Genomic DNA, 23,609 nt, shown 5'->3' with positions numbered 1-23,609 from the left:
CTATATTTCTGTAACCATCTTAAGAAACGAAAACTCCAAAATGGTTTGGATTCAGAAGGCTTAAATTAGCAGGAAAAACGCAAAGTAATACAACCGTTCTCCAAGAAGAAACCTATAAAAGCTAAAAAATGAATGCATTGCACCAGGCATTTATGGAACAAGAATTGTTTACATGTCATACGACTCATAATGCCAAGTGCCAAAACTCTAAAATTTTCATTAATGTTTTTTCCAGAGTTGTAGTGAGCATAACTTTTTCCAGAATATGTTACAGGTGAGTCTCATGAAAACCAGCATAGATAGCAGCATATAAATAGCAGCATAGACAACAGAATTTAAGACTTCAGCAAATAAATAGTAGTTTCAATTTTTTTACCTTTTTTGTGACAAGTGAAATTTTTAATTACCATGTTGCTAGTATTTTCATCCTCATTACCGCCTCCATCATACTCGAGTCATCATTTCGTTCTTCCACCTGGTTATTGTGATTTCCATTTGGAAAACCCGAACCATGAGTTTTTTCTTGTAGTATTTCTTAGCTAAGAGCCCAACACCTTTAGCATTCGTTATTTCTACATTCATTTTCAAATTCTCCATCCACATTCTTTCATGTACCTATAGTCCTATATGTCAAAACGAGATATGAAAGAAATTAGAAAGTAAAAATAAGTTAGAATATGAATAAAAACTTCTAGTAATTTCAATACCAGGCACTCAAACTAAAGCAGCAACAGCAAAACAAAAAGAACACGCCCAAAAAAAACAACAAGAAGTCATCCAACTGAAATACTAGCCGAAAGCAGATCACAACAAAAACACCACCTAGATGGCTACTGCTTCCTAGAGGCACAGAGAAACTAACGGACTTCCTAAAACATTGTGTTGCTAGACCAGGGTAGCTTTAGTTGAAAGGAATGAGATTTAGGGAGAGTGAGAGACTGCACCATATATAGACCATATTGCTTTCTTCCTAAATTTCATGTACCAAGATTCAAAACAAAAAGGCATGAACTAAGTTACAGGTCTGGAGCCGAGTACTAAGAATCACAAGTAGAATGGAACAAGACAGGTAAAATACCCAAGCTTGTAGAATTCGGAGCACAGATTTTTCAACACCTGTTATAGGCCTCTCTAAGAACTGTAGGATCTAAATGGGTATGTTTTCTAGGAATCACACCCTTAGACTGTCTCAAAGACTTGTTAGACTTGTAGTTCAGCAAGGAGATCAATGCCCTTATTGGATAGAACAAGAAAGCTTATTGATTTTCTTCTACATAAGTCAAGTTTAGGAGCTTTATTGACCTTAAATTTTTGCATTAACGAAGTCTTACCATTTTTGGGTGAAGTACATGTAGTCTGTAGATACAGAAACTTCATGACCTAGGTTGAAGATGCCTGGAAAACAACAATACACACACCTTAGAAACCTATTGTCTTAGTCATAAATATGCTCTCTTCTTCTTACAAATTACAATCAAGTTAGTATTTTCAATTTAGAGATGTTAACCATCAGTTTTTCTACACCGATCCTCAATGTGTACGATGAAGATGAATGAAGGACACACCTGCACCGATCCTCAATGTGTACGATGAAGATGAATGAAGGACACACCTGCACCGATCCTCAATATGTGCTTTCTGCGTTACTAAATTGCAAATTCTTGTAACCCCTACAATTACCATATTTATGTGCAATGTACAAGGAGAGTGACCCCCATCCAACATCAAGAGCGATATTACCATCTTGTATTCCTGACCTCTCACAATATAAATCTAACATTTTTTTCTCTGCACCATCTAGATTTTGCTGCTTATGAGAAAAATAACAACAACTGCAACCTAGAGGCAGAACGAATGAGTGCAGAACAAAAAAGTTAATTACCGATAATCAGCAGTTCAAAAATGCACGTTTTCGTAGTTCTATTAGCATGCTACATTGTAAAAAAGAACACACCAATGTTTTTACTTGTACTTGAGATGTTTTCCTAGAACAAGCTTGAAAAAGGAAGTAGGGAGTTCATAGTGTTGCGATTTTTCCGTATCAGTTTGAATAGTTATAGGCATTTCTGTCAAAGTTGCAGGAGAAGATGGTAGTTAACTAGTGCCTGATTGACAAACAGTCTCTCATCATATTACCAAGACTATCTCAAGTTTATTTACATTCAATCAGATCATAAACATGAATCTCTAAGATGGAATTAGTTATGTTCTTTTATCACCTCCCTAGTCTCTACCAGGCTACCACTCAAATCAATTGAAGATTGACATTTTAGGAAATACAATCATAAACCATTACTATTTGTGACAACTCTTTTCTGAACATCATAAACTAATTATTGCCAAAAAAATTCCTTAAGTAAGAGGAAAAACAGGACCCTGTAAGATATCGAGGGAATTAAAGGTACTAGGTGAAAGGTTAATTAGGAAACTAATTTATAGTCCTCCATAAATTTTCACCCTTCACATAAAATACTACTCCATAATCCTTCATACTAATTGCAAAAGTATCTGAAGAAAGCAGACCAAAATTTAGTAAAACCAAAAAGAAAAAGTGCATAAACTTACTCTTTGATGATTTTTTTACTTCACATATAGATAAGAATAACAACTTACTAATTTGTATAATTCATTGTTCTAAAACCAGATTATACAACCCAATAGGCTTCACACCAATAGCTAATCCACCTAAAGTTCCGACCTCTGGGATAGAGAAATTGCGCATTTAGGGGTACACAAAAAGTATGAAGTGAATTTTGCAGAAGAAACACTTACGTGCCGGTAGCTGCATATGTTTTCAACTCTGATATATTAAAAACTTGCTAATATCTAACACAGCTACAGCTCCCTCTCACGTACTAACTGCAACACCTACCAAACACAAAACACTTCAAAAGCCATTCTGCAACTCATAAAACCATCTCAAATTACGTTTTATCACTCTTCCTATAAGGGTAGCAGTTTTCCAGTATAACTAAGCTATTTGAGTAAAAAAAACAAAATGCTCAGGAAAAACAATATACAAAATCAGAGAACGTTTAAGCACAAAGGCATGCGAAAATCAAATTCATCTTTGAAGTAAAGTAAACCCATTGAAATTGTAAAGAGATGACATGTTAAACCCATCATTGAAAATCATCAAAATCCTAAATAGGCAAACCTTAAACGTAATTCAAGAAATTGGGCCAGAAATTTAATCGAAATAGCAAACCTTGTGAGAGTTTATGTATCTGTGCCCGTCTCCTTCATTCGCCGTCCTCTTCCTTCTTTGTGGTGGTGTTGCGAACCTTCTTCGTGGTGGTGTTGTGAACCTCCTTCGTGGTGGTGTAGTGAACCTCTAAACCTTCTTCGTGGTGGTGTTGCGAACCTCTAAACCCTCGAACTATGAATTGCAGACCCTCTAATCCCTCCACTTGCGAATTACAAACCCTCTAAACCCTAGAACTACGAATTGCGAATTGGTGTTTGCGATTTGCGAATTGATGCAAACATCATAGAATTTCTCTCAGACTCTCTCCTCTCTTGTGTTTTTAATTTCTGTTGTCAATTTTTTTTTTCGGGTAACAATTCGAGCAGTTAGGGCTTGAAAATTTGGGGGAAAATAATTTTGGGCTTGAAATTATGGGAAATAATGGGAGGCAAGTAAAAATTCTGGCGTGTACAGATATTTTATTTTACCGTTACATTAGCCTAACAAGGCGTTGCATTAGATAATCTAATGCGACGGTTTATCACTACCGTTACATTAGCCTAACTTTCAGGTGTGTTATGGAGGAAACCGTTGCATTAGAGGAAACCGTTGCATTAGCTATATCTAATGCAACGGTTCTATGTGAGGTGTCGCATTAGGTTTTTTTAAACCGTCGCATTTGATTAGAAATGTAGTAGTGATAGAACAATCAGATTTGATTAGTTTAACAGTTCATAAAAGGGCGAGGAAAGCAATTAAATCACGCAAAGGGGCACATTACGACGCACCCTTGAGAGGTGCGTCACGGTTCTCAGAAAACTAACCACTTTGACTTTGCTATTTCTCCTTTTATTTAACGAATCTCAAACTACGGGACAGGATACGTTCTGTTCGATTTTTGTATCGATTGCGACAGAACGCGTGATCAATTTCGCAGCGTGAGGCTTAGGCTTAGGGGTTGGAGTCAATACTCAGAATATGAATTGTGTGTGTTGTTCCTTTCACGTCGAACTTGGGGCTATATTTATAGAAAAGAGTTCGTGGAAAGATAAAATTGTAGAACTCTAATCCACGAGGAATTAGGAAAGAACACGTCCCAGGTAATTTCAGCGCCCAGGGCTGGGCACCGAAGATTTCGGCGCCCAGAGCCAGGCGTTGAAAATAGGGTCTGGGCCGTTTCTTTGTCAGATTCGGACTCTTAGAATCCGGAGTGTATGAGACTTAATCGAGTCTTTTAGTGCCTATTAATTTTATGACGGGATGCGTCTGGGCCCGTTACGAACTCTAGGCTTGTTAGGATTTTAATTTAATACGTAACTCTTATTTTCGAATCGTATTAGGAATAGGATTCTCTCGCAACTTCTATCTCATTTAGGATTTATGTTGGAGTGCAACACCTAATTATGACAGGTTTCTATCTTTTATGACTTGCCACTTTTAGCAACTACCCATTACGGCAGTTACTATTTTAGCAGGTTTCCATAAATAGCAGGTTTCTATAAATAGCAGGTTTCGGGTGAAATGAAAAGGGTGATTGAGATTCGTTATTTTATAGGAGATGCGTTGTCAAGTGGAGATTTATGTTCTCATCATCGAACCTTCCCTTTCGGGAATGGGGACAAAAGTAGGTGTCTACAACAGTCTATCTTGAATATATCGTCAAATTGAAAGGACTCATCATTTAATACTAAACCAAGATTAAATGGAATATGAAAATACATTTCATATATGATAAATGTTCAACCCCAACGTTTTACAACCATGGGCCTCAAACCCATCTTTAAAAGTTCATGGAATTCAAAGCTATGCTTGATTTCCATTGCTACAATGTGAGTGTTGCTTCTCACTTGTTGCATAGGTTTAGTTATCATGCTTTGCCAATCTTAATATCCTTTTCATCGAATGTTCTACGAGATATGATGATAAGATCTTTTGAGTATGTTTATTTTATGATCTAGTCTTTCTTGCTACATTAGTGGTTCTACGCATTTCTTAATGAAGAACCATCAAGCCAGCAGATAGGTGATCTACCCAAGTTCAGTGAAGAACTCTTTATCATAATTAAACAACCCTGTTTTATTGCTTTTTAGGCAATAAGTACTTTTACTTCAACTGTTTAGGTTGCTAGTGATGCTTTGTTTGGATTTACTTATCCAAGCAGTTCACAGATACTTGGAAGACTTTCCAGCTGTATCTTAGAACATAGAAATTAATATTAATTTCCCACGCAACAACTCATGGTCTCCGATCCATGTTGCCATTTCAAAACACGATGCTCTATAGCTCTTCCTTGCCAATGGTTAACTCCAAAGGGATCTTGCTTGATCCTTTACCAGTGTTTATGCGTGTAGCATCAATATTTAGCATATAATTTATTTCCTTGAATCAAGAACTATTCCTATGTACCTTTTCAAGTACCATAAGTATTCTTGACCTCAATCTAGTTGATCTTCACTTAGATCAATAGAGATTGGTATATGTTCGTTATGCCTAAAGCCATACGATACATTTTGGCGATCCTCATATTATATCATACATGATAAATTCTTTTGCAGAATTATTCTCAATTGAATTCTATTCATGTAACTTTAGCTCATTTTATTTCAGTAGATACTGAATCCAGCTAAATCCTTTGACATATAATATAGGTTTAAGAATCTTACTTAGATCCTTTGATGTTTAACTTAGTAATGCTTATACATAGTTCAAACATTCTTTACTTGGATTTATTCACATGGGTCGAATATCTCCAATGGAGTCTTTCGTGTTTGATTTAGTAAATGTCATTACTTAATCCAGAACAATATCATAAGATCTGTGTAAATAAATCTTAATACCCAGTATGTACTAAGTTTCGCCTTGGTCCATCATTAATGAATAATTTCAAACCTAAGTTATTAGCATTTGAATGTTATTTCACAATAGAGAGATATGTGTGTGATACACATAGGACCAATTAAGTTTTATGTACTCCCACTAAACTTCTTATATATCTATAAGAATCATGTACATTTTATGAAACAAAAATACTTAATAGCTTCACTAAAATGCAGTTCCAATTCCCAATTGCTTGCTTAAATCTGTACTTAGATTTTATAAGCTAGCTTTCCTTTTCAAGCATTTATTTGGATCCACAAATCCTATGACATACCATGTACATAGTTTATTCCAACATTTGATTAAGGAATTGTTTTGTCATCCAATTTCCATATGTACCAATATGCGATCATTGCTTGATTTATAGACTTGAGCATTACGATTATGCATGAGGTTTCAACACGATCCACGCCGTGAATTTGCTTGTAACCTTTAGCAACTAATCTAGCTTTGTGTGTGAACACAATTCCATGTTTGATGGTTTTTATCAAAACACTGATTATGTTTTATGGCCTTTAACCATCTAAAACATTTGAGTCTATATATGGCCTCTAACCATTTTAGGGAATCTAGGTTTCGTCATAGCTTTCTTACAAGTCATAAACTCATTAATCTACGTGATAATAGTTTGACTGCAAGTTGTAGGTTTCTTCACTATCTAATAGAAGAATTGCATAGCTTCAGTGACCTGAACTCCATGCCTACTAGGGTATAGAACATCAAACAATAGAATATCAATAGCCACTTGTTAGTCTTTTGAATATTCTGTTCTCCTTGAAGCACTTGTAAAGTCTTCTAAGAGATGTCTATTCTTTAAAGCCACTTCTAAAGTCCTTAAAGAATACGTGTTCGGATTTTCTAAAGAACTTCGAAAAGCCTCCGAAATGTCCGTTTATGTTTGTTGTTCGCCTCGAAGACTTTCGAGGTCTATTTTCTCCCACTTTTCATTTTGGAAACGAATCTCCAAAAGGACATTATTTCGAGCAAACAAACATTATGTTCTCAAAAATTCGTGGTAGGAACAATACCCTTGTGTCTCATTTGTATAAATCACAATGAAACGTATATATATACTTGGGCCTTAGTTTGTTGAATAACAAACACTAACCTCCTACTGAGTTTAGGAACTCTTTAGATATATGATGAAAAGATATTCTGAAATTACTTTTCAATTGCTTTGACGAATTTTGGTTTATTTTGGTGGTAGTTGAGCATTTTGTTTTAGAAATTATAGGAAAAGTCTTTATGATCCATCATTGATCGAATCAAGTACTAATCGACTTCGATCATTCCAACTTAGATATGCCATATGGAGCTAGATTGTGAATTTTACTAGACACAATCATTGATGATCATTCTTGACTTAAGTAATCATCAACATGATCTAACCTAGATCTTTATGATTTCTTGCCAAGTGGGATTTATGCTTCTGAATCTTTGAACTAGCCAAACAGATTCAAACTTATATCACATTGAGTAAATAAACCTATATTCACTCAAATCTATGTGAAATAATAAAGTCATAAAATCTTTCTTTAGCTTTGAACTCTATCGTCTAGGCGTTCTAACAATAGTTCATATCTTTTGTTACTTTCAACAAGTAAGACTAGCTTGTCTTGAATTGATCTAGAAATCAATCAACTTTCAAAATTCCATCAAAATAGAGCTTATGAATGTTAACTTGTTGATATGGTCTAAGCAACAATGCCAAAGTTTAGTGGAACTCAAATCAAGGGTTTGATTTGAACCTAGTAAAGTTTTTATTGTTAAAGAGTTGTTTTTTTTAATCAAGCATATTGACTCAACCCGTAAATGACCATTTCATTCAAACAAACAAACAAACAAACATTGTTTTTGTTCTTCTGAATGTGAGTCTTTCTGTGTTTGAAAACAGAAATTTAGGTATGCTGATTGTGGAACAAAATAGCCATTAAGTTCCAGCCTTTGAAAGGACTTAAAACAAACTAGATAACCCTACAACTAATGTAGCATTGCCATGCTTCATTTCCCACTTGTAGGTCATTAGTGTATCCTAGCTTCCATTGTTTGAGTTATTACCGAAGTAAGAACCTCAAGCGGTATATGATACCAAGGAATTTTGATTGCTAGTTCACTGCTCTTTAAACATAAACTTATAGGTAGAAACGGAGTTGTAAATTCCTTTCATTTGTTCCTTTGTTTTCCTATTTCTTGTACCCTTTCTAATAGCCTTAAGAATTGAATTCTCTAGTGTTGACTTTTATACTTTGTTTAGACATGTCCAATGTCACTCCAATAAAGTTCTTACCATTTATGTTGAATATTTTGTTTCAACTAGATGATCTTACCAGAAGCTTCTAAAGTTCTCTAAGCATCGATCTATTCGAATGTCTAGGGACTAGACTCATTCAAGAATTAAATGGACAAAGATATTAGGTTGTTAACCATTGGTAAAGCTGAGCGTTTAAACTCAATGCTTTATGATCTCAAAACTACATTGTATTTTGAATTCACAAGCACCAATCGGTTTGCCATTCGACTTTGATACTCGAAAACAACCATAAAAGTCGCTAAAAGAAACGACATTTAAATTGCTCATTGTCTCTTATTTCCGTGAATCGTTCTTGGATTCATTACCAATCGAGGAAATTTATTGTTACCTTTCTAAAAGGATTTATTGCAGTGCAAGATATTTAATTATAAACAATAATTAAAACATACATTGAAGCATGCAAAGTCTAAACATTTATCATGAGTAATAACTTGAAAGTTAAAGCAATAATGCAATTTAAACAAGTTATTAGCATTTTATTCGAATTTATTGTTCCGGCAGGTGTGAATAAAATGATTCCAAGACCCTAAAATCATTGAAGAATTAAGCACATTATGTATTTTGACTCAATTCTAAAACATTCTAGGTAAGTAAAAGCCTTTTGCTAATAGTCTAGAAACTACTCTTGGTTGATAGGTACGTCTAAGAACTTATTAGGTAAACCTATCGAATTTGTCACGACATAAAAGGACTCCTTACTTATGTCGTTGAGTTTCACCAAAACAAACATGTACTCACAATTATTTGTGTACCTTACCCCTTTAGGATCAATAAGTAACACCTAGCTGAGCGTAAAACTATTACTAGATTGATGTAAAGGTTATCCAAGTAAGTGTTATTTTGGCATGGCACCTTTTAACTCAATTTTTAAGTTTGGAACTTAAGGCTCTTACTATGTTGGTTAGATTTTAAGTGAACTAAAATCCTTAATCATGCAACATAATCAAGCCACAATCTCATGCATATTTAAGACATATTTAAAAGCAATAAATAACTTAAAGCATGCATAAGATAAATGTGATCTAGTATGGCCCGACTTCATCTTGAAGCTTAAACTTCAAAGTCCGTCTTTGAAAATGGATTGGAAACTTCGTCTTGAATTTCACCGTGGGAGGCGCCATTTTCTTCAAATAGGATCAGCTATAATTAAACTAATTACAATTATTTGATGGTACGCAGACCATATTTGAATTAAAAAATAAATTTGGTGCATTAGACCAATTACATTCAAATTAATGGTACGCAGACCATATTTTCTATCCTATTTGTGCCATACTAGTCACTTCATAACCTGCAAAACAGTACATATACAATATATACCATTCACCCATTCATTATCATGAATGGCCCACATAGACTTTGTTAGTAAAAACACATTGTATGCATCATATAAATATTTGCAGCAATTAATCAAGGGCACCAATAATCTACCAATTATTCAGTCCTTATTAATTCTAATCAAGTTGTTTAACCTTAAAGGATTTGTAGACCTAATCAAGAGTTTATGACTAAAATTGCTCCCACTTAAACCAATAAATTCATATGCTTTACTAATTCTAAACATAAAAATGTATTTCTAGTCTAACCGGAAACATACAAATTTAATTAAAATTTAAAGCTCATATAAATTTATAATTGAATCCATTTTATTTAATTTATTTTTCAGTTGAATTAAATGAATTTAAATTAATTCAAGGTTTAATTTTAGTAAAATAATTAGTATAAATAAAAATTTATAATAATTATAATATTCAAAATTAAAATCCGAGAAAACAATTTAAATTATTAATTTTAAAATTAATTAAAATTATTTCCGAACTGAAAATCTCAAATTAAATTCAAAACGCGTCAATCGTAACACGAGGCACTTGGGCTTGCGCCCAAGCCCCATCGAGTCATGAGGCAGCTGCGCCCCATCAACTGATCGCTAGGCGCGCACGAGCAGGCCACACGCATCGCAGCCATGCCAGGCCACGCTGCGCGCATCCCGCATAGCACGACGCTACTGCTTTGCTCGTTGGGCGAGGTAGCACGCGCTGTGGCGCAGCTCGCTTGCTGCCCACACGCGACTGCTCGCCTGGCACACGCCACGCCCTCCGCCCATCGCCCATTGAGTCGCACACGCCCAGCTCCCTTGCTTCGCGCGCGCGTCTCTTGCTTGTTGCTCGTTGCATTCGTACGTCATGGGTGACGAGCTCCCTTGCTCGTCGTCGCATGCCCGCACTATACAACACCCCTTAAGGGTAACACGTAGCTTCCTTTGCTTTTTGCGTGCAACATTTATGAGCGTTTTCATAACAATTTAAAATTTTTGATTTATAATTAACGACAAATTAATAAATCATATTAATTTCATAATTTTAGGGCGAAAAATCGAAAATTTATTAATTAATTAATTTTCGATTAACATGGATTCAAATCTAGGTCATAAAAATTTAAAATTTAACATAAATTAACAATTTTTATGGTGGATTTTAATCATGGATACCTAATTAAATTATTAATTAATTATGAAAAACAAATCAATTCTAAATTATTCGAATTTCAACAAATTAATCATAATTACAAATTAGGTTGTATAATTAACAAGTCTAGGCATTCATAATTGTTAAACATATACTGTAGGTCAATAAAAAACTCCAGATTTATCAACAAGAATCGCAAATATTCAATTTAACATCTTAAATTTACAAACTTTTGCGTTCGAAAAACTTAAACCTCCGAAAAGTCATAGTTAGGCTTCGAATTTGGGAATTCTGGGTTCGGCCGAAAATTACTATTTTTGTCAAAATTTTAGAATGTCTTTTACATGCGAAATTGACACAAAAATCACTCGATTTGGTTGAGTAACGAATATTCTGCCAAAAAACTGCGTACATATAATTAAATAAACGCAATTTGCAATTAATTACGAAAACTAATCACCCTTTTAATTCCTTGCAAATTTGTAAAATTTAACCATGTTCATGCAATTTAGATTATGAAAATAATAAGAGGCTCGTGATACCACTGTTAGGTTATGATACATATGAATAAACATAAATCATGCGGAAAAACCATAAAGCCAGGAAACATATTATTTACACATAATCATTTAGCATAATTCAGATGCATACACTTTGTAGCGTGCCCTCCCTAGCTGCGCCCGAACCGAACAAGAACAAGTCTTTAGGACTCCAAGTGTCGTCCCTCCGTAGATAGTCCATAGCACGTCCGGATCCGCCTTAAGCTTGACCAACTAGAATCGCCCTTAGGTACAAGGAAATTTCGGCTAATAGGCTACAAGTGTTTGGCTGATTTTGTTCCAAAATCTTACCTTTGAATACTTCAATCCTCGATGTAAATATGTGACCCTAGGCACCTATTTATAGAGTTTATGGAAAGGAATTATAATCCTATTAGGATACTAATTAGTTTAATTAGAATTTCATTAAAACTCTTTTAAACTAATTCTATCTTTATTAGGATTAGGATTTAATCAATGAACGAATTCCATCAGCTTTAGGATTCGTATCGAACACAAACGTTGCACGACCACGAGCGTACCGCACAGCCTGCGCAGGCCTTGCGGCCCACACGAGCAGGTGCTGCTCGCAGCCCACGGCGTCAGCCCGCGCGCGCGCGCCTTGGCCTTGCTGGGCCTGGCCTTGCGCTGGGCCTGGCGTGGCCTTGGCTGCGTTGTGTTGGGCGCTTGGCTTGCTGGACGCGGGCCTGGCTTCGTGTTGGGCCTTCGTCTAGCAAGTCTCGTCCGATGCTAATTCGTACGATGCGCTTCCGATTAAATTCTCGATTCCGGAATTCATTTCCGATACGAACAATATTTAATATTTCCGATTCCGGAATTATTTTCCGATTTCGATAATATTTCCGATTCTGACAATATTTCCGTTTCCGGCAATATTTCCATTTCCAATAATATTTTCCGATACGTACCATGTTTCCATTTTCGGCAACATCTACGACTTGGATAATATTTATATTTCCGATACGATCCATATTTCCGTTTCCGGCAATATCATCGTTTCCGGAGTATTCACTTGCTTGCCTTTGACGATCTCAGCTCCCACTGAAACCAAGATCCGTCGATTCCGAATATCCATAGATGGAGTATTTAATGCCATTAAATACTTGATCCGTTTACGTACTATTTGTGTGACCCTACGGGTTCAGTCAAGAGTAAGTTGTGGATTAATATCATTCAGCTCACTTGATCTCACTGAATTATTAACTTGTTAATTAATACTGAACCGCATTTATTAGACTTAACATTAAATGCATACTTGGACCAAGGGCATTATTTCCTTCAAAAACGTCCCAAAATGTCACATAATTCAGGATTTCAGGTCAAATGCTTCAAGCCTAAAAGCACATAAAAAACTAATTCATGGAGCGAGGCCAATAAATCCAGTTACCTTCTACCCAAAACAGAAAATTAAACGGAAGGATGGTTCTTAACTATTGATCCAATTCGGAATAGTTCGAATACTCCTTATCTGTACAGCGAAGTAAGTCTTAAGACGATATTGCGCCTTTCCAGATCTGTACCAAATGTCAGTTCTGATCTTCTGATTTCAATATTTTATTAGAACTGCCCTGATGTATTTTTATTGTTACTCTTCAAAATTCCCCTCTAAATCCCTTGAACAGTTGAATCCTACCCTCAGGTCTCTTATTCCTATATTTCAGAGCTTCGATTTTCAACTAACTCTCCAAAACATTTTTGCAAAATGAGGAGTATATTGACAACTTAACCCCAAACAAAGGTGTAAATAAGTGTAGTAACATTGATTTCAATTTTGTCCTTAAATAGAAAGGGCATGTGGGTATAGTGACCTTCACAAGACAACATATGAAAATTATGGAACAGGATTAAGCACAATATTGTTCAACAAAGGGACTAGTTGTGGAGCTTGTTATGAGGTGAGGACGTGAGCAGTGGCGGAGCCAGTTTTTTTTTCGGGGTGTCGGCAGTGGCGTATCCAGGATTTTTAGTGTGTTGTGTCTAATAATCTTCCACAAAACACAATGTATTAGTAAAAAAATGTACAGTCCTAAAATTAATAAATATTCATATTACAATCAAATACCTACAAATTATTACAATTATTCTCTACTTGTTTCATATGCGCGGTGAAAAGAATAACTTAATTTAAGAGACTGTGTGCTTAATTCGGCATTCTAAGAGACCGATTATTTCTAAATAATGGTCTCTTAGGATTATCCCCGTAGTTATTCAAAACTCTAAGAGACCGGTTGTTCAAAAGACTGGTCTCTTACGATTATCCCCATAGTGCACGCGTATAACCTAAGAGATCAGTCCTACATTTATAACAGGTCTCTTAATTTTTTTATTTTCCAATTTTTCTTTGGGGGGTCGGTGGACCCCCTTGCACCTACCTAGCTCCGCCACTGGACGTGAGGTGTGTTGATCATGTAAGATGGTGTGAAGCAAAACTATATAATCATGCATTTAATTTTTAAAAAAAATAAAACAATCAATGCTCAAAAAAAGGGGGAATCAACTACTCAAGAAAAATCTAAATCCGATAAACCATGCAACAAATATAATCATGCATTTTTATATATAATAAAAGAAAAATTTAAACCCAAATTCTAATCTACTAATATTAGAGATCATTCGAAGAAATTAAGAAAATAAGAGTGAAAAATAAACCCGATTCTGTGCAGATAAATCGAAAACCTCGATTCAAACGAATCAGACACCAACACGATGAACATCTTCAATAATTGATTTTTAGAGGATTCTATCGATAAATTCACTCACACCCCTGCAATCAGATAAATTTAAACAAAAAAAAAACCCAAATTGAGACCAACTTAAAATAAATAAACACATGCAGGTAAAAATATGAATAAATTGAGTAAAAAATACCGGCTTCCGTCAATTTGATTTACCTAAAACCATGAAAATTAAACAAGAACATGCATGAATCCAAAACTCTAATTAATGAAAAAAATATGAAAGACATAAGCTTAATATGAAGTTGAATAATAAAGTATTACCTTTTTGAGTGTTTCTTCAGTTGACGATGGTTTATTTTTAGATGAAGGTGAGAGGGAAAATGGGGTGGTTTACATGAGAGAGATGCTCCGGGTTTTTTACTCTGGAGTCTGGAGCGTTCCATTGACTTAAATCCTTAATTATGTGATACTCCGTACTTAATTGAGGGGAGGGGAAAGAATGGAAAAAAAATTACGACAAATATGAGGAGGTATTCGGCTTTTTTAAGTAGTAAGGATTTAGGTTCACTCAAGACTCTCTTATTTTTAAACATTATCCCAGACTCACCTCAAACTCACCGAAACTCCTAAAAAAAGATTGAGTTTGTCCCTTAGACTCAACTTCAAACTCTACCACATTAACTTTTACCTTCTTTTTCTTTATTCAGACTCTCACAATACTCTTTCTATTTTTACACATTATTCACATACTCACTTCAAACTCAAGTAATAACCTAAAAAACACAATTAAGTAAGATAAAGTGGCATAATTTGATTTGGTTGGAGAAAAAAGTGGTCTTAAGTGAGTCTTGAAATTTCAAACTCACCTCCACTTGTGTAGCCTTTTGCCACATTATCCTAAGAATATGCCTCCACACTCCCTTCTATACTCTCCTCTAGAGTCCTGACTAGGGTTAAACTCACCCTAACATTAATAAAATGGAATAAAGTCCAAAAGAGCATACCCTTCTTAACCATACTAATGAGGTCTTCCGAGTTAACCCCAGTAATTGAGAAATTTTTACCAATCAAATTACATTTTCGTAAATAATTGATAGTTTAAATACAAAAATGACATTAAATATGAGCCTAAATTACAATGACATGATCTTAAATGTGGCATACATGTACACTCAAAGTTGTATTTTGGTAATACATACACAATCTAATATATATATATATATATATATATATATATATATATATATATATATATATATATATATATATATATATATATATATATATATATATATTAATGAGGCATATTTGCTGAATTATTAGAGTGTCACATAAGATTACTAATGGTTTCGGCCAATGAAAAATAAGATTTCTAATTTATTTTTGAATTAAAAAAATCGATTGCCACGTAGATAATTAATTAGGTGTCACGTAGATATTTTACTTAATTGATTAATAATATATACAACTCCATCTAAAATCAAACACTATAATAATTTAAAAATAAATCTAAAATAAAATTAATCCAAAATCAAACACTAATATAAAGTAAAATAAATAAAATTCAATTTAAAATCAAACATTAATCCAATAGGCATATTTGCTGAATTATTAGAGCGCCACGTAGGATTACTAATGCTTTCGGCCAATGAAAAATAAGTTTTCTACTTTATTTTTGAATTAAAAAAATCAATTGCCACGTAGATAATTAATTAGGTGCCACGTAGATGTTTTAATTAATTTATTACTAATATATACAACTCCATCTAAAATCAAACACTCTAATAATTAAAAAATAAATCTAAAATAAAATTCATCCAAAATCAAACACTAATCTTAAATAAAATAAATAAAATTCAATTTAAAATCAAACATTAATCCAATATTAGAGCGCCACATAGGAAATCTAATGGTTTCGGCCAATGAAAAATAAGATTTTAAAATTAATTTTGAATTAAAAAAGTCGAGTGTCACGTAGATAAATAATTAATTTCCACGAAAATATTTTTATTAATTAATTATTAATATTACGCATATACAATTTCATCCAAAAACAAACACTCTCATAATTAAAAAAAATAAATCTAAAATGAAATTCAATGCAAAATCAAAAACTATTCTAATCTAATACGAACAATAAAATTGGTATATACTTAGGAGTTTTATTTAAACATAATAATTTAATAGAATCCGTGCATCGTACGGGCTAAAATCTAGTATAGAAAAATAACTAACAAATAAACAATATTGTATTCTATTGTTGTATATATCAACAATATGCAGTCAACAACAAGTAGTATATTTTTTAAAAGGTAAAATTAGTCTATTAATAAAATAGTCATATGACATTTAGAATAGAAATCAAAATTAACAAATACAAAAAAACTAGGATCAAACAAAATTCTAATCCGGCAAAACCACGATCGTAGTGGATGAGATATAACAATGATGAATACCCTATTTCACATCGTTGTTTGATACAACCTTCAATGAGAGGGTGTTTCGATCTGTTGTAGTTTTGGGATTGAATTAAATTCTATTTAATTGATTGTAAACTGACATCCATTGTAACACCGCACAAATCTTCATCAATAAATAAACTTTTCCCGCGAAATTAAAAACATAACCCCAAATTCTCACAAGGAGAGAGATAAGAGCCAATAAATAAGTAGAAATAACCTAATAAATAGGTAAAAAAAACTCTCCAATAGAAAGAGAACGAAACAACGACAAATATATACAATAAACTTTAATTAATATACAGTAAATAACTATAAATATACATTCAACTATTAAAAATATATTACCTATCATTTTCAAGCAAAATATTTACCAAAGTACTGATATTAACTGGGAATTTCTCCAGACTAATCACGTTCCAAAGACCCAATATTAAAATCAAATTGTAGAAAACAATAAATTTGAGATCTTACAAAGTTACAGACAGGCTGCTCAATTTTAAATGGAGCATACTTAGCAAAATTTATGATAATGATAAGGAAAAAAACAAATGGAACAGTTCAAATGTTCACCAAATCAAATCAAAATAGCAATATAATAAACCATTTTGTTCAAACCCAAACTCATTCTTCACCATTCACCAATGGGTATCCATAAACCGGTCCATCATCTTCTTTGGTATTCTCTAATCTTCTTACCATGTCACTGCTGGACCAGACTCCCGGTTCAGTACTCCATTGTTGGGTTCGAACCGGAAGATTTACAGTCTGATAAACGGATGATTGAACTTTTCCAGCAATGGAGGGCAAAAAACGGGAAGTTATACGAGCACGCGGAGGAGTCGTTGAAACTTTTCGAGAATTTTAAACGGAATATGAAGTTTGTTGATAGTAACTCGAACCGGATCGGGTTCAATATTGGTCTGAACTGGTTAAGTGATTTGAGCAATGAGGAGTTCAGAGAGAGGTATTTGGGAAAGGTGAAGAGTCCGGTTCGATGGGATCAACGGAGGGACACGCGCAAGAGCTCGGTGGTTACTTGTGACGCGCCGACATCTTTTGATTGGAGGATGAAGGGTGCGGTTACTCCGGTCAAGGATCAGGGTGTTTTTGGTAAGTATTTCATATGGTGTATAAAATCGGTCCTTGGCAAAATTTTTTTATCATAGTTACTAGTTAGGACTTCTGTTGGTAGAATTTTCCTTATTTTATTGGCTTTAGAAATGATCATTACTGCATTACACTTTACAAACATTGAAAAGTTGCAAATCTTTATGCCCCTTAATTTTTATGTATGTAACTAAACCTACGATGGACATAAGTAACCCAAATACAACTATTTTGAGTACTAATATATAATACGTCAGTATCAAAAACGCAAAGTTGTAAAAAGTACAAATACAAGTTATTTTGTGTTACTCCCTCCGTCCCGGAATACTTGACCTATTTTCCTTATCGGGCCGTCCTTTAATACTTGATCTGTTTCTAAAAATGAAAATATTATAACAATATTATATTATTTCTCACTCCACCCCTATTAACCCACCTACCCCTACTCCATACAAAAAATAATTAAAAATTCAACACCTACTCTCCCCCAACCCCACCTCTCCACTAACTTCATTAAAATAATACCCCACTATCAACTACTACCTATTAAATTAAATAAGTCAATTCAAGTTCCTTAAACTCTGTGACGGTCAAATCGGGTCGAGTATTCCGGGACGGAGGGAGTATTGCTCAAAAGGTCTTGTATGCCTAGTTAAAAGTACAAATACAACTATTTTGAGTACTAATATATAATACGTCAGTACCAACTTAACTTTTACCTAGTTTTCTCTAACTTTTACCCAATGTTCTCAACTTTTATATTACTAGTTGTTGGACCACGCGCTAGCGCGCGCGGTCTCCCAAGGGATTAAAAACGGTTAGTGAAAGTAAATTTGTAAAACATGTATAGTAAAGACCAGGAAAAACGAAATATAAAATTCACAAATGTACAAATTTTAAACACTAATACTCAGGTAATAAATAGTATACATTAGATGTGCTTGGAAACCAAGATTCTTTAAGTTTTACAAAAGGAGTAAAGACAAAGAGTATTGGCCAAGAACATTAAACATCTCCTTGCAAAATTCCTCAGTACATACTAAATATGAAATTCACAAACATACAAATTTTCGGAATATCAATGTTTTATAATTTTTACGCTTGTAGTATTAGACGTTTAAGTTTTAAGTCGTGTCTTGGAGACCGTGAAAAGTCAAATGGGGTAATCTTTTAGGGACGGAGGAAGTATAACACAGTGTTTAAGGAAAAGACTAAGCAAATAAATTATTAAGTGTAATAAGAAGGAAGAGTAAAACAACTACAAGTATAATTAGAGGGAAAGGGGAAATGGTAAATGCACTATTGTTAAGGAAAAGACAAATAAAAATAAAGAAGGAATTGGGGGGTATTTCAGTAATACCACTGTTACATGAATAGTAATCAAAGTTCAAAGCTTTATAAGTGTTAGCATTATAAAAAATATTGACATATAAATATTTTAAAGTGTTAAATGATTAATTTTATACATTATTATTTATTAGTGATATTGCAGAAATATTTTTTATTAAAATAAAAAATTTATCACTAAAAAATAGATAACTTTTACATATCTAAAGGTAACTTTTAACCATTTCACGTCAACTTTAGCTTTGGTGTACAATATTTATCGTATACGGTATACCCCATGTAAATAAGAATTTGTGGTTACTGATACTAACATATGTATTGGTACTCACTTGTGTGCATATAGACACAAACCCCTTGATGCCCAGACTTCCTCGTATAAGTGCATGCTTTGTCTAACAATGCTAACCATCTCCCGGCCCGTGGATGCTTGAATGATACTCCCTCCGTTCCTACATAAGTGTTACTTATTGGGAACGGCACGGAACTTAATAAAATTGTGAAATGTGTAAGATGTAATGATTGAGAATGTTTTTGTTTCGGAAAAGGAAAAAAGTAGATAATTATTTATTGATAAAGTACAAATAAAAGTGGATGTGGGGATTGAAAAGTGGAAAAGTGTAGAATGTGTAAGTAAAAGTAATCATGATTTATAGAAAAGTGGGAAAAGTGTATGGAAAAGTGTGAAAAGTGTATGGAAAAGTGGGAAAAGTATATGTTCAAGAATAGAAAAGTAACACTTATAAGGGAATGCCCAAAATGAAAAAGTGACACTTATTTAGGAACGGAGGGAGTACATGACTGGTTGGAGAGGCCTGACTTCTATCTTGGATTCTCCTTGCTGGAAGGGCTCTGCAAAGATACCGACATTGATCCATAGGATAGTGACTCGTTGACCCGAGGTCTATCCTTATATTCTGGCCCTACCGATAGGAATGAGGCTTGCAGAAATGATAGAAAGGCCTATTCTTGTCTTACCCTAACAAGGTTTCCTATCGACATGCTGATAGGGATTCCAGTACGGGGTAGTAAATTGTAATCCAACTCACTTAAGTCCTAATACATTGGCAAATTGCATTCGTAAACACGAACGGGTGATGATAAAAGTCGCAAGTTGCGATAATATTTAGTTGTCGTAATCCTACGTGTCAGATTGTAAATGGTACATGCGCCACGTAGGTCATGCGTCATCAAAATATTTTTATTATCAATGTAATATTTTTATTATGAAAATATATAAATAAGACAGTCGATACAAAAAAGGAAACAAATATTATTACATTCATAATAAATTGGAATATTAAGATTTTCCTACCTTTTTGTAACATGTATAATAGGTTATATAAGTTAAATATTTTAGTTTCCAATTACGTTCATGACATGCCATGTCATAATTGTGACATGGCTTAAAGGTCGCAAGTTGCGACCTTTATCATTTTCGTATACAAAGTAAGAGAGTACGAATGTACGACACCATATTTCATAGTGATTTTTACTAGTACTAACTAACTAGGGGTTTATAGAGAAGGAGGTCCTAAATCCTTATTTGGTTCCAAATCTATGAGCTATGTCCTAATTGATTTAGTTTCAAGTTCATTTTATCATGCGCCTTGGAATTTATGAACTAGTTCTTCTAGTTTCAGGAATCTGGAGAGCTTGTGAGCAAGCTGTTAAACATCATTCCATGAAAACCAAGTCAAGATAACTTATTTCATAGAGACAACACTCGTACAATATGTTAGTACATAAAAACTTATGTACAAAAGATTGATCATCAAAATAATTGTATAGAGAAATAAGCTACTTTCAAATTTGATCTTCGATGTGGTTCATTACTGCATTTAACTTCATCTTTAATTTGTAGTCAATTGTGTATTTTTAATTTCTTAGGGGCAATGTTGTTTTTCATACATGTAGTGAGAAACAAGAGTCAACTTCGTCTAAAAGAAAACAGGATTGGCAGAAAGATACTTCTTAAAAACAAAATATAGCAATATAACTGTAAAAAATGACTGCTTTGCATAGTATTGCAAGAAAATGGTATTGCTTATAGTTTAAGACTATGCAGTGCAATGTAACAGTCACATATCCTCATACAGGAAGCGGCTGGGCATTTTCTTTGATTGGCGCCATTGAAGGAATCAACGCGATCAATAAGGGAGAACTTATCAGCCTCTCAGAGCAAGAGCTTGTATATTGTGACAAGAATAATGGTGGCTGTGATGGGGATTACATGGACAATGCATTTGAATGGGTCATAAACAATGGAGGTATTTATGGAGAAGCGAAGAACTCCTGCATTGGAGGTGATGGTACCTATACTCCGAACAAGGTCCTACATAATTTTCTTCACTGTTGATGAGAAGTTAAAGTTAATGATGTGAGTTATTTGATAGAAAACTACTTGTATATTACTCGACAGATACCCATCTCAAACATGGGTATGTGTCTTAATGGTCAGATTATGTTAAAAAAATCCTATGATTTGGACACAATCCGTGTCCATATCCATGTCAAAATATCGATGATCTGACAGGGGTATGTTAGTGAAATTGAGAGCATGGATAACTTAGCTAGCTAGTGATCTGTTGTCTGCTAACTGAGTTTGACTTTAACTTGACCTTTTTCAGGTAGAAAACAAAATTGTAAACATTGATGGATATGGAAATGTTGAAGAAACAGAGGCAGCTCTCCTGTGTGCCACTGTCAGCCAACCAATTAGTGTTGGTATAGATGCATCCTCAATTGATTTTCAGCTATATACTGGAGTAAGTATATACTAACCCTGTCCCGAATAATAATGTAAATACATATCATCAATAGAAGTATAAGTTAGCACTACTTACCAGTCATAATTTTCTGCATAATTTCATCTAAACTGTAGGGAATTTATGATGGTACTTGCTCGAGCAATCCAGATGACATCAACCATGCAGTTCTGATTGTTGGCTATGGCTCTGAAGGGAACAACGATTATTGGATAGTGAAGAACTCTTGGGGAACTAGCTGGGGAATGGATGGCTATATTTACATAAGAAGGAATACTAACTTACCATACGGTGTTTGTGCAATTAATGCCTTAGCTTCATATCCGTCTCAGACAACTGTAGCCTCATCTCCTTATCCTTCTCCAACACCTCAATCACCGCCTTCTCAAACACCACCTCCTGCCACCCCTCCATCTTCTCAAACACCACCTCCTCCTACACCCACTCCATCTTCTCCAACACCGCCTCCTCTGATGCCTTCCCCTCCTCCTCCATCTTCTCCATCACCGCCTCCTCCAACACCATCTCCTCCACCTCCACACCCTTCTCCACCGCCTGCTCCCTCTCCTAGTAAATGTGGGGACTTCTCCTATTGTCTGCCAGGCCAGACTTGCTGTTGCCTTTATGAATCTTTCGGATTTTGTCTGATACAAGGTTGCTGTGACTACACCAATGCTGTCTGCTGTCCTGAATCAGATTATTGCTGCCCTCATAATTACCCCGTTTGTGATGTATACGGTGGATTATGTCTGAAGGTAATTGAAGTCTGTTAAAAGACTTTAAAAGTATGAAAATTTACATGATTTTTTTTATAAAAAATATCTGAGTTTTACCTGTGTTTTGATTAATCCCACCTTTCAATTATTCAAGAGCAAATCCACATTTGGAGGAACCTTCTCATAACCGTCCAAAGAGTTACTATTTTCTTGTACACAGGAGAAACAATACGTTGGATCGTTTCTAAACAATCAAAAGATATAATTTTAATTGGAATATGTGGGTTAAATTTGAAATTATTGGTGTTCAGTTTTCAACAGCATGTCAATCTTTTAGTTCATTCCTCAAAGTTAAATGTTCTTGATCCTCATTTCTCTTACCTGATGTCGTCTAGAAATTTGACCACCACCTCGGCGTTGCTTTGATGAAGAAGAAGTGGGCAAAACCCACATTACCCTGGATTAAACATGAAGAGAGTAAGGAAATGACTTATCAGCCGCTAAAATGGAGGAGGAACGGGTTTGCAGCAGTGCGATGATCGATCTTAATGACTATGCATGTCAATTGTAATGTTGTTCAAGGTAAAAGATGTTCATCAGTTTCGATCATCTCCTTCAATCTGCTAAACATTCATGTTAACAATTGTTGATCATTGTCTCAATTTTGTTGTTAACATGTTTTAACACGGTGATATTATCATGATATGCCATTCTTGTTTAGTAATAAGTTGAGAAGATTTGTATCAAAACATGCATGTAGAAAGATAATAAGTGTGTTTTAGCTAATGATGTAAACTCGTATTCATCCTCCATCTGCAGACTGCAGTGTGTTCTGTAAAATTAAATAATTTTTATATGCAGCAATTAATTATTATGTAGAAAGAAAATGAGTATTCAGATTACGATATCTTGGGAATATATGGGGATAACCATCGATACAAGTTGTGGAATGGTCCTCTTCTTCAGCAGATTGATGAAGTTGTATAATGAGTCAATTTGTGATACACCATCGCCCACGTTTTGCTGTCTACCCACTAAGATTCAGAGCTCAGGCCCCTTCACTTTCACTTTAATTGGTTCCTCTCCGTTTTGTCTTCCACCACCGGCTTACAGTCCACAGATTGTGTGTTAAAC

At 34.4% G+C, this 23,609-nt stretch overlaps 1 protein-coding gene across 1 annotated transcript; it reads left to right on the top strand.

Moving 5' to 3' along the window:
- The first annotated feature begins 16,953 nt into the window (after positions 1-16,953).
- LOC110793938 (cysteine protease XCP2) lies at positions 16,954-23,380 on the top strand. Its single transcript, XM_021998873.2, has 5 exons — positions 16,954-17,650; positions 21,091-21,323; positions 21,622-21,759; positions 21,876-22,514; positions 22,871-23,380. The coding sequence occupies exons 1-5, from the start codon at positions 17,182-17,184 to the stop codon at positions 23,012-23,014; spliced, it is 1,623 nt and encodes a 540-aa protein (XP_021854565.1). The 5' UTR covers positions 16,954-17,181; the 3' UTR covers positions 23,015-23,380.
- Positions 23,381-23,609: the final 229 nt, after the last annotated feature.

Source organism: Spinacia oleracea, chromosome 5, assembly GCF_020520425.1.
Source record: "Spinacia oleracea cultivar Varoflay chromosome 5, BTI_SOV_V1, whole genome shotgun sequence".
Lineage (NCBI taxonomy): Eukaryota > Viridiplantae > Streptophyta > Magnoliopsida > Caryophyllales > Amaranthaceae > Spinacia > Spinacia oleracea.
The sequence above is the reverse complement of the archived record's forward strand: the minus strand, read 5'-3'. Positions and strand labels throughout refer to the sequence as shown.